Source organism: Morchella importuna (genome assembly GCF_003444635.1).
Source record: "Morchella importuna strain M04M26 chromosome Unknown Morimp01GS015, whole genome shotgun sequence".
Classification (NCBI taxonomy): Eukaryota; Fungi; Ascomycota; class Pezizomycetes; order Pezizales; family Morchellaceae; genus Morchella; species Morchella importuna.
Window position 1 is genome coordinate 683,136 of NW_025763412.1, and position 12,125 is coordinate 695,260.

Consider the following 12,125-nt stretch of genomic DNA (forward strand, 5'->3'; position numbering starts at 1 on the left):
AGACTCTGGAATCTTAGCCTTGTTAGAGACCGAAACAGTCTCGGACCAGAACCGAAACTCCGAACAAATCCATAAAATGCCGGGCCGAGTGGCGGGTGCATGGGTATCCATGTATACAAAAGCAGGTATCGTGAGAACGGGAAGCTTACTTAGTAGAGCAGAGTGCATGTGTTAACAGCTGTATCCAACGATACTACCACGGACTGTTTAGTATGTCTTTCTAGCCAAGTAGAGAATTCCCATTCCCAACAGTAACGCCAGCAACCAACGCAATAGGATACCGGCCAGACGAGATGATTTTCAAGGGGTACATGCATCCAGAATCGGGGTGCTGGTCTGCTGGTCTGCGCCCCAGATAGGTATTCTTACTACACTAAGATCCGACCCGATACAACCTAGTTAGCTAGCAGGCTTCTTCTGGGATCGGATTTTTCAGGTACCGATCTTAAACAACGTGCTTCAGCTCCTGCACAACACTTAACACGCACTGAAGCACTGTTCCCCTTGTGAGCGTTATATATATAGCTAAAGGGTGTCAAACCCAGAGTTAGTATTCCACACAGGAGTGGAAGCGAGGACAGCAACGACTGCATGATCCGCGCTTTCACAATTCAATACACAGCAGCCGGTCTCAGAGACGAGTGACATCGTGTGACTGCACGTTATCGCAGCCAGACCATATAAGTGCTTCATAGCCACCCAGCGCCGAAAACGGGCTGTAACCGAGGGATGAAAGCGCCACACGATTCCCGAAGCATGGGTGCATGGGCCAGATGGAACCTGTCAACAGCTTATTTGGATTATTTGATAACGCGCAAATGGCGCCCCATCAAGAAGTCCGTTCCGAAAAATAAAAATAAGAAATAGAAATAGAAAAAAAATCCAGTTTGAGCCGTATAAGAATAATAGTGGATTTCCCGGTGACAGTGGGGCCAACGTGTCTATCTCTGGGGTGTGTGTATAGTGGGTGTGGTACGTGCTCTATTTGACCGAACTAGTAAGACTATCACCTTGCGGTCAAATAGGTAGAAAAACCTAGGCCCCTCCGGATTCCTAACTACCCTTTGTTGAAAAGAACGCAGCCATCGCAACCACCACCTTGCCATGGACCTTCTGGATCCATATAAGAGGAGTAGCCAGCTACCTAACGTTCGCTAAAGCAAAGCACATGTGGGGTGGTAGCTACAAAACTCCTACCACACTATTCTACTTGTCTACCACTAAATGCTGCGGTCGACTTTCAAATATCACAAGAATCCGACCACATCGACGCCAAGTCATGAGAGAGCATTGATTGAATATTATGGTACTCTTTTTTTCTGTGTGAGGAAAAAGGGGGTGGTGAACTGGTGGCGCAAGATAGTCCCAGCTGAGAGAGATGATGGGATGCGATGCGATAAGAAGGTTAATTGCGCGTTGTTGTTGTTGTGGTGGTGGTGGTAGATAGAATTTCAAAACGTTCTTTCTTTCCTTAGGGTTACCTGTGTGTGAGGATGATGATGATATGCGGTGATAAGAAGTGAGTAAGGTAAGGGCCGAATCCCAAGGTTCTCTACATGTAGAGTACAGAACCCACGTACGGGACCTACGTACGTTACGTAGGTACACTTACATGCTACATCCAGCAGCCTCTCCCGGGTACTTATGTGTAGAACTTGTTTTTCTGTCTTGTACGCGGTGTTTACCGTATATAATCAATCATCCATTCATTCTCTGACAGCTAGCATGTTCTCAGGAGTTCCAACGGGAGAATACATAAACCTTCTAGCCTGTGACTGTGACGTAAGGACATCACCCATCCCTATATTGTAGCCCCATAGGTGAGGATGATACTTCGCTCTGCGAGCTGCATACATACCTACATTGATCGTCGGCCGGGCCATTTCATGCAAACATGTACCAGCTGCTGCTCACTGGTTATGTTTAAAATCGGGTTGTATGGGGTATGCGCATGCATAATATACCACGGTTCACGATCAGAGGGAAAGAGAGAGTGAGAGCAAGAGCACTAAAGAATAGAAGACATGATGAGTGAAGTGTTATAGATACAGATTGATGTATACGGAGAGGTAGTATAACCATAAAAACACACATACATACATACACGAAAAAAACCGGGAAAAATGTAATAAGCAGTTATAACTCCCTCCATGCCATAATAACCGTATCATGAGTTATGAAAACCCGCCCTTTCCTCTAACTAGCTAAAACCAGAAAATACCATATATGTCGTGGGGAGAATAGAAAAATATATGTCAAAATAAAAACGGTAATAAATGAAAACGCTAAAACTCCACAAAACGAGACCAAAAACACCAATATTGCCGACTTTCCCCCAATGCGTTGCGAGATAGTATGCGAATGAGAAGACAAAGAAAAAGGAAGATGGTAGCAGAGTGGCATGCAGGGTAAACCAATACACGAGTTAAAATCAAAATAATTTTGTAAAAAAATAAAAACCTCGCAGCCCTGCAGCAGGGTCAAATCTGCGGTCAAGAACAGAAACACACCCCCCCCCCCCCAAAACAACGGGGTTCATCCGGCTCAAATCAAATTTCCTAACCCCGCATCCTCCGGTCCAAAAGAGGCTGCAGACAGCCTCAATTGGGCCATCCGCCCCCACTGCTTCTCATCATGAGAGGCTGTTGCCTCCCCACTCCCCTTACCGGGCTCCGCTCCGGCGTCCTATCCATAGGCGTGTACATTCCATTCCTCGACGCCGTCGGGCGGCCCCTAATGGCGTCGAAGTTAAAGAGGGTCTTCAGGTTTCCGACCTGCGCCGCCACTTCGGCGATTGGCAGGGTCTTCTCGTACCCGTACTGCAGATCTTCGGATGAGGATGATCCTGATGAAGATCCGGAGGAAAGCGAAGAGGATGATCCGTGGCGTTGCGAGTGATCCTGCAAGAGGTAGGGTGTAACGAGGTCTATTGAGCGCGGTGATGAGCTGTAAGAGACAGGATGGTGGAGCGGCGGGAGAGGGCGCTGCTGATGCAGCTGGTACTGTGTCGGCGGGTTATTTGAAGCGTTTCCAGAGAAATTTGAGATGGAGCCGCCGGTCAAACTGCGCAGATGCACCGGCCTGCGCGGGGGGTTGTAGAGATTCGCATTATGGTTTGTGGGAGATGAGGGCTGCGAATCAATTGGTGAGGTAGTTCCTGAACGGTGGTGGTTATAGTGATAGTTGCTATACCCCCCGTCGGACGAAGTAGTCCTGCCTGTTATCGAAATTGGTGGCGAGCCTGCATATTCGGGATATGATGGCTCAACTTCTGGCACTGAACGTGGCGGGGTTGGGCTAAGTGGTTCGACGTAGTTCTTTCTTGGGGGCCCGTTTGAGAATTCGTCGCCGTAGGGCGTCAACGGTGGTGTTGACCAATTGCATGTTGAGGGCGACGAAGGCCCAATTGGGATTGGAGGCGGTTTCGCTTGATCTTTGCGCCTGCACTTTTCAGAGCAATAAAGAATTCCTGTGTTTGGAACTATTATCTGCTGTTCGCAATGTGCACTGTTGAATCACTGAGTCAGCTTTTTTGAAGTTACATATTTATACGATTACTGATTATTTTGCGCCGAAAACAAAGGAGAAGATGAGGAATGCCACGGTTCGATTTGCAACAACAGTTACAAAACCCGCGTTTCCTTATCTCGGCATATGCATATGATAACAAGAAAAGCACCCGATGTTCCTTTCTTTGAGAATATCGCGGAAGCCCGGATAATAACAAGAACAATAACAAATAATCAAAAGAGTTATGGGAACTTACCAGAAGGGCAAAAAACTCGTCGCCATTGACAAATCAGAATCTGAACCCGCCGATATTGAGGTATTTGGTGCAGCCTGAGGTCCAGCTTTTAATCCTCTTGCTTTAGGGGCAGTATTGCGACGCACTGTTGGTGGTTTAATACCACGTGAACTTTTGGTAGCCAGTTTGACGGTTGGAAGGTGAGAGGGAACAAAGTCCTTCTCAGATCTTGGGGAAAAGGGTTATATAAATGAGGACGGAGATAAAAACAAGATAGTGAATGAAACAAAAATAGGTTGTAAGGGTACAATCAAGGACTTGTCCCCTGATGCTTTTTCGGTGATATCGACCGCAGGCGCAGGTCGTACTGCTAGCTAAGCTCGGAAAGCTAGGCAGGGGTGCGGGGGGATAGGTATCGCGCGCCGTGTGTATGTAGAGATAATTCCCTCTCTATTTTCGATGAAGAGCGAAAACGCTTATTGGAAGATACAGATCCGGGTTTTTTGTCTGAGTGTTCCTTGTGCTCCCTTATCTTTTGGTGTTCGATCTGAGAGTCCCGTGCGCTGAGTGGTGTCGCTGGTGCTGGTGGTTCAGCTGTTGGTGCTTACGTTGCCGAAAACGGGATATAATTGAAACGCCGCCGCAGGGAAGTAAGATAATGCGTAGAGAGGCTGAGTCTTTTTTCCTCTTCCTTTCTTGGGTGGAATTGGCTTTCGTATGGATCACAATTGCCTTTCAACGAAAAGTAATATAGTTGTGTTGGTTGGAGGAATGAGAGTTTCAAGATGGTAGACCAACTTAAAGATGAAGGTGAAGAATGAAGAAGGAGGACCGATATATAATATTGTTGGAGAAGACGGAAGGGATGTGGGAGACCTTTGATGATATATGATGTGTGCAAACTGCAAATTGCAATTGTGATAATGACGAAAGGAGGAGGAGGAGTGGTGCCGTAGGTGGTAGTATTATATTTTTTATTACTTGAGGGTCAAGTTAACTAGGGTGGATGGTATCCCGGGAAAAAAGAGGGAGGGTAGCTTTGCCGTTAAGAAAAGCTCGTGCTATTGATGACTTCGGCAGTCGTGGTCTCTGGAATTGATCCAGACAGAAGCAGTATCTAGCTCAACCTCTGCAAGCAAGTCTGCGGCAAGATAATTATTTGACACCCCTCGAGAAGCCGCCTATGACGATTGTGGACGTCCAAGAGGGTGTGTGAGCGCGCCTGCGTCTTGGGGGGGGGGGGGGGGGGGGGGGCAATTCTGTCTGTAGAATATGTATGTACTCTTCTTTTTTTCTCGCACCCTCTCCGGACGGACAGACGAGACAGATGTTCTCGGCCCCACGTGCTGGATTGGTGCTTCGGTATGTATGTACGAGCTCTGTAAAAGCCGGTAGCAGGTAAAATGTGAGAGGAGGTGACCGAGGAATGTACTCTCCTATTACTGGTACTGACTGGCGGTCTTGCGTTTGCGGTAGCGAGTGAGAGCAAAGGGATAATAGAGGTGATAGTGAATAGGAATTGCGGGAACGGGAGAAAGGTGAGATATCGTATTACCAGGCCAGCTTTTTCTGATTTCCCTACTTGGTTTCTAGCTCTGCTTCTTTATTCCCCCTCCCAGGCCTTTCTCTGTTTCAACGCCTCTGAACAAGCTTCCAGGGATGTCACAGTGGCAAGAGTACGTGGATGGGATGGATAGTGAGGTACGCGAGTAGACAGAAGCGCAACAACGATGAGCAATAGGAAGTAGCAGACTACTCTAGACCAGTGGTAGGATCTTTCAGGTATTTAATAGATCTAACGCACACCGTTTTCATAATGGCGTTTATTCATAGAAAGGTTTGAAGCTTCAGCATCCCGCGGACAAGATCGCTTCTGGGCCAATCATTCAAAAAACGCCCGTTCATCGGCTCTCGAGCTCTCTAAAACCCTGCGAACGCGTTTACCTCTCTGTTAGTGAATTCGAATCGAGGCCCATCGCGATGTTGTAGCTACATGTAGAGTAGTAAGCCAGGCCATCTCAAGGTACCAGGCACATCTAAAAATAAAAGAGGCGACTTGAGAATCGATAGGAATCATCGAGATCATGCTGCGAAACAATTAATAAAGAAAACGTATTCAAACAATTTGAGCAGCCCCCTTCGCTTCCCCGGAGTTTGTGTACTGCGCATGTTGTGCCATGGATCACGTTTAAAATCAATCCTCCACCTTCTCCTCATGGCTGAAATGTAACCTCAGAGGCTGGGCATCCGACAATAGTGTTCCTATGAATATACTAGAGCTCCTTGTTCCCCTTCTTCTTCCGTGATATACTTGAAGCTAGTACCTCCACATCCGCATCCGCCTCCACCTCCACCATACCCGTGCGCCCGCGCGACAATTGTCTCTCCTCACTTTTTATGGTTTATTATAAAATTATTTATTTTTAATACCTTCACATATGCCCGCACCTAAGACGCAAACTCAAAAGACGCAAGCTTTTCTTGCGTACACGCGTGTGAATGACAGGTAATTAAATGATTGGTCATTGGGGGGGTAAAGTAGTAAGCAGCGCATTAGGAGGACCAATTCTCCAGGCAAGCAAAGCACGCAAAAGATAGAGATAGTTTTGAAAGAGGCTTCTCACTACTTTCAAAAGTGTGAGTTGAGTGAGGTTACGGGCTTCGGCAAGAGAGCGCTCAGCCAACGCACTAGAATACGCACGCATGAACACTTGCATTGTCGCTCTCTGGATGGAGTATAGGACGGGTGGTCTGGATATGGGATGTGATAATTATCCTCCCCCGTTGCCTCCTAGCTTCGAAGACCAGACGACCCAAAGATAAGCTCTTTGGCGTATTGGCTAGAGCCAACTACCTCCCTTCAAAACGATCAACTCCCGGCATTGAAAACTCCAAGGGAAGGGGGGCTTCATGATGTGTCTGAAAGGCAGGAGAAAGAAGATCTGGTGGATCCATGGAGGAGAATTAGAAAGTGGTTATGAGAATGAGGGGAAATTCATACGCATCCACGGTTCTGTTTCTCAAGATCACCTCACCCACCTTCACCGCCTGTAAAAAACATAGATCACTTCTACAATCTACAGCGTCTCTCCGCACTCATTCGTCGCGCGCTCAACATGGAAATCTCGGGGTATGTATGTACATCACTTACTATACCCCCCAGACTTTTTCGAAACAGATAAGGCACGACATACTTGTTTCGTTTCTTCCCCCACCCAGTATGGATTGAAGAAAGGCAGATCACTTTTTATGAGGCTGGACGGATGGTTGGCACCCCCATACCGTTCCATAGCCCCAGAATAATATCGATAAACTGACCATCAACGAACATCTCCCGAGTTCCGACCATTTCCCTGGCCTAACGCTCCTTCCCTTCCCTCCCACCCGCTGCCGGACGTTGGGCCATGATTGTCACTTTTTTGCTAACAAAGCTAAAGTTTCACCTGTCTAGCTAGTAGGAGCGTTCAAAAAAAAACCTATACTATCATCGAGCGCTCCATGCCCTAGGTTTTCTTCCACGTTTACTTGAACACCCCCTTTCTCTTCTAGACTTTCTAGCTACATAATTTTTTTTCTTTTTTACTTACACTTGGGGCCTATACAATTCTTCCGTCAATTTTCCCCTCTCCCTGGTTACATTTTTTTTTTTTTTTTTTAGTTTTCCACTTTTTTTTTGCCTCTGCTAAAACTAATGTAGGGCACACCTTGCTTTGGATCATCTCACAAAATTAAAGATGGCCCCGTATTTCTTCCTACCGTGGAGTATGTAGAGTAGATGATGGGCTTCAGGTACATATGTGCCATTTTATGGATTACATGCTAGAGTAACTAGGTACGTAAATTGGGTGGAATTGATACCTAGATACTCTCTACCTAGATACATGAGCATGAGATAGGCAATGCATCTAGCGCTTATGTTGCGTTGAAATAGAGTACTTACTTAACTCTACAGGCATGGCAGCTGAGGTTTCTCAACATCTGTAGCCATGTATGTTGAACAATCTTGGTGTGATATGTCGTGTCCCCGAGCTCCCCCAGCCAGCCAGCTAGCTACGATACTAGCAGTTTCTAGTACAAAAGTAGATATCATTTTCGCAGGAAATTTAAGCAAGGAACAAAAGCAAAAAAAAGGGGGGGGGGGGGGGAGGCCATTGGGGCCTCAGGAGATCCCGGTAACAAACCTGGCGGGAACCTTTTTTTTTTTAAACTACGGACGGCATCGATTCGAAGTGGCCGATCCCGCATTGCGAATTTGCTGTAGGTACGGCCTCATAAAGTACAGATATCGATGCCGCGGCGCGGCTTGGAAAAATAAAAGAATGCGAAAGAAAAAATTCTAATCCTTGATATCCAAACTTTTATTTTCATTTCCTTGTCCCAACAGCTAAGCTACCTTAACTCCCAACACCCGTTTACACAAGATAGATTGATGATGCCCTCTTTTCCCCGCAATCGGCGGCGTCCGCTTCTAACATGAAGTACACTGTACACGTATAGGAAACCAGACCGACGCTACATACATGTACATACGCGAGTAGCACAGGCAGCAGCAGCATATTATGGGCAATATCAGTACATACATGTAGAAAGAGGAGAAGGTCCCAAAACACCCACCACGCAGAAAAACACCAAGGTACTTTACAGGCAAAGCGTAATGATTGACCAAACAACGGCTTCTGCACCCTTATCCAATCACGGCAGCTTGATCGCCCACCCACCATAACCACCACAACAACCACCACCACCACACTACAGCCCTACTCCGCAACTGACTCTTTCAGGAATCCGTCCGGGACTCCCTTAGCAGCTGTGTTTGGCCTCCCAACGTATGCTCCCAAGAGGCAACTCCATTGGATCTCGCCATGTAGGATATTCTGCACCTCTCTATACGCCTGCAAAGATGCATATGGCATCCCCGTGGTCGGATCGCGAAATTTCGCCGGTTGATGCGTTATGACACAGGTTTGTTTGGGGGCAGCTAGAGGCACACAGGTGTCAGGAGTAAGTTATTATGCAAGCAAGCTAGCAGGCCATGCCATCGCTTAGTGATAACCGAGAAATGCACAAAGCACCAAGCGAACACGTTCCGGGTCAAAGCAATTGCTGGTAAAAAACAAAACACATGCCGAGACAGGTAACGTGCAAGGTGAAAATATCGAGGGAAAAAAAAAAGTACAAGGTAGAGATTTTTTTGACAAAACTCAAAAATGAATGAAAACGAAAACAGGAAAGTCCATGTATTCTCGAAGGAGAGTTATACCCTGTTAGACTCGGGCCGGATCGCACTATAGGAACCCGGAATTGGGAATGTGCATGCAATGCACGAAACGAGCGAGGGAATATAAAAAAAATCTTGATGACGATACCAACTTGAAACGACAAAGTGGAAGGGGAAAATATGGAGTACTCACGCCAACTTCTCTTTGATTCGCTGGGAAAAAGCACCTTAATTATCCCCTCCCTGGTCTGAACATCTGGCGCATCAAAATTCTCAAGCACCACTAGATTCCTAGTAGATGCTTCGGTTTTCGGTCTCGGGGGTTCGACTTGAGCTTGAAGAGGTGTGGGAGTTGTTGATTCGCCTGCTGGTTCGCCTGTAGTTTTTACCGGAGGTGGTCCCTTAGTTTCCGAAGGGTCCGGCAAAGCAGCATACTCTAGTATTCCTTCTAAGAGTATTGGCAAAGCGCCATTGCTCCTGATAACCTGTGATTGCGAGGCCGCGTCCGGGGGGGTTGGCGCTAGCAGCGTAGGTCCGGACGAAAGTGCGGGGTTTTGATTATCCGAAGTCGAACTTGTCGGTCGAGACGGGCTTGTGGAAAGTGGTGGTTGTGGAGACGGAAGGTTCGAATTTTTTTCAGAGTGAGGCATTATATTCGCGTCCTGCTGCCGCACCTCTTGCAAAGAAGGATCAACTTCACCTTCGGGGGTTGCCTTCTCCTTCCCTTTGGCTTTACTTGTCGCCGTCGATCCTGCTTTGTTGCTCTTTCTCTTTTCATCTCTGCCTTTACCCTTTTTCCCCTCTCCTTCGTCGTTGCCATCAATAATCTCAACGAGACCTTTACCAACTCTCATTAATTTCCCTTTCTCATCCCATTCTGCCGTCCCACTCCAGAACGTAACGACGGGCCCCACCAACCGGCGATTCTGTAACGCCGCAAGTTTCTTCCGTTGCTCCTCCAATCTGTAAGCTTCGTTTTGTTCCCACCTATTCAAACTCTTTAGATTTTTTTCTTCAGTAAGCTTCGCTTCCCGTAGCCTATCTTCTTGCGTCATCACCCGCGGGTTTGTTTTATCCTTTTTCGCGGCAGCAGCTTCCATTAATTTAATGGTGCGTAATCGTCGCTTTTCAGATTCCTCTAAACGTTTCATCGTTTCTGTTCTATTCTGTAAAGATAATGTGCGACTTGACGCTCTTACAGCGTAAACGTCCTGGGGTAACCATGATATTCTTTCCGACTTTTTCCTCGGTCGCAAAGACGAGTCCGTAGAAGGTGTTTCTGTAGAATCTTGTGCTGAAGCGCCAGCATTTGTAGATGTAGTTGTAGACGGATCCTTAATAGTGACTCTTTTTCTCGGTTTCAGAAATGCTTCCCCAGCTCTACGCTTCTTTACTGCGTGAGCCTCCTTCGCAATCCGTTGCAACTCTCTCTCTCCTTCCATGTCCTCATCAACTTGTTCGCCATTTTCGTTCATTGCAGGAGGCCCAGCGTCGTCCTCGTCCTCGCTAGACGATTCCAGTTGAACGTCAGACATGTCCTCAACCTCTCCGGCTGCAAACTCAACGTCATCCTCATCTTCCAAAAAGAGAGTATCCTCCGCATCAGCCTCTTGGTGTAGTAAATTTGCAAGCCTATTTCCAGCAGTAGAACGTCGTGCGCGTCCAGCGACTAACGACTCCACTTGTATTAGCGGTGTGGGAACTGTTGTAGTAGGTGACTGCTGCGGTCCACCCTCAACGTTGTCAGTATTATCCTCGTTCTCATCATCGTAGTCGTCCTCCTCCTCTTCCTCCTCGGTAACGTGATCAATATTTGTTGGAGAGGCCGCGTCGGGTAGTTGTTCGTCGTCGTCGTCGTTTCGAGTATTCGACATTATTTCGAGGTTGGAGAGCGGTAGGGTTGGTATTTAAAAAAGAACAGCTTGCTCTGCCACCCTTTAGCGATTTTAAACCGACGTTGTCTTGTGCTTCGTAAGGGATAGCCTGGGGCGTGTGGTTTGTCGATGCTCTTCGATGAGATCGAAATTCTCACCAGAATCGATGATGGGCGAAATGACGCGCCGTAATGGGCCTAACCCGACAGAGAGGTGGGCTGGTTTGAGGCGAAAACAGGGTCTGGCGGGTAACGTGATCGGAAATCTGGTGTCATCTGTGGCGCTTCCTGTGGCTTTGAATCTATCTAGCTATATTTAAATAATGCTATCACCTGATCTCGAGTGACACTTTACGCGCTGATCACTAGGGTTAGGGTTGTAACTCGCGCTCTCAACCACAAACAACTGCCCGAAGGTGCGGCACCAGGACCAAGCAAACAACCTACATCACAGTGAGTTACATGTCTCAACTACATAGGTTAGAGACTCCATTATTGAATTTTCTCCCCATTTATTTTAATGTATTAATGTATACATCTACAATTAAAATTACATATCCACCATTCTTGAAACTCTCGAGACTCGATCTAGATATGGCCCCGGTTCGTATCATTGATATACCCACAGGCTCAGTCCAACAGCTCATAATATTGAGGCTGACTATCTATTCCTATCAAGCTCTTGAACTCGGAGGGAGGCAAGTACCGTAGCGAGGCACAATCAGGCTAAATTCGGTCTCGAGCTGCCAGCTATGTCAGACCCCGCGATATCTTCGCTCCACACAATGCCTTCTTTAAATCTCTATCTATGATAGACACCCCTCAATCACTACTATCTCCATTGCCGCAAGCTTTCATCAATGTAGCTGCGGGTACTCGTAACCATGCATCATACTGATGGAGCCGGAGTCGTTATCGTACGCAGTCCTTGTCACCTGACCGGAGTTCAACCATCCATTAAACTTTGGAGGTGTGTTGATAATCATCTGGGTATCGGGCTAAGAGAATGAATTCCTGGCTGATAGGAGATTTGTCGATGTTTGGGACATGACTTCCAAACGATGTCATAGAAAATATAATCCCCCCTTACCTAGATTCTCGCAGACGAACCCCATGTATAGATAGTGGTTGGAACATGGCCTTGGCGGTCTTTGCCTCAAGCCTGATTACAACATTGCATGTATGTATGTACTTGCTAGGAACCTTTCTGGAGTCCACCAATGGGGGAAAACAACAGGGGGCACCCTTGAAGGTGTCTTCTATACACTCTGGAGATTTCTACTCTGCAA

The 12,125-nt window shown here is 47.0% G+C and overlaps 3 protein-coding genes across 3 annotated transcripts; 1 reads left to right on the forward strand and 2 right to left on the reverse strand.

The window, feature by feature from the left end:
* Positions 1 to 2,600: 2,600 nt before the first annotated feature.
* LAJ45_05623 (uncharacterized protein) lies at positions 2,601 to 3,792 on the reverse strand (the record flags this gene model as incomplete). The annotated part of the gene is made up of 2 exons (XM_046115194.1): positions 2,601 to 3,507; positions 3,767 to 3,792. 2 exons carry the CDS (start codon positions 3,790 to 3,792, stop codon positions 2,601 to 2,603), a joined length of 933 nt encoding a protein of 310 aa, XP_045971716.1.
* Positions 3,793 to 5,404: 1,612 nt separating this feature from the next.
* LAJ45_05624 (uncharacterized protein) lies at positions 5,405 to 5,734 on the forward strand (the record flags this gene model as incomplete). Its single annotated transcript, XM_046115195.1, has 3 exons — positions 5,405 to 5,446; positions 5,507 to 5,527; positions 5,591 to 5,734. The coding sequence occupies 3 exons, from the start codon at positions 5,405 to 5,407 to the stop codon at positions 5,732 to 5,734; spliced, it is 207 nt and encodes a 68-aa protein (XP_045971717.1).
* A 2,768-nt stretch (positions 5,735 to 8,502) lies between these two features.
* On the reverse strand, positions 8,503 to 10,837 carry LAJ45_05625 (uncharacterized protein; the record flags this gene model as incomplete). The annotated part of the gene is made up of 2 exons (XM_046115196.1): positions 8,503 to 8,723; positions 9,157 to 10,837. 2 exons carry the CDS (start codon positions 10,835 to 10,837, stop codon positions 8,503 to 8,505), a joined length of 1,902 nt encoding a protein of 633 aa, XP_045971718.1.
* Positions 10,838 to 12,125: the final 1,288 nt, after the last annotated feature.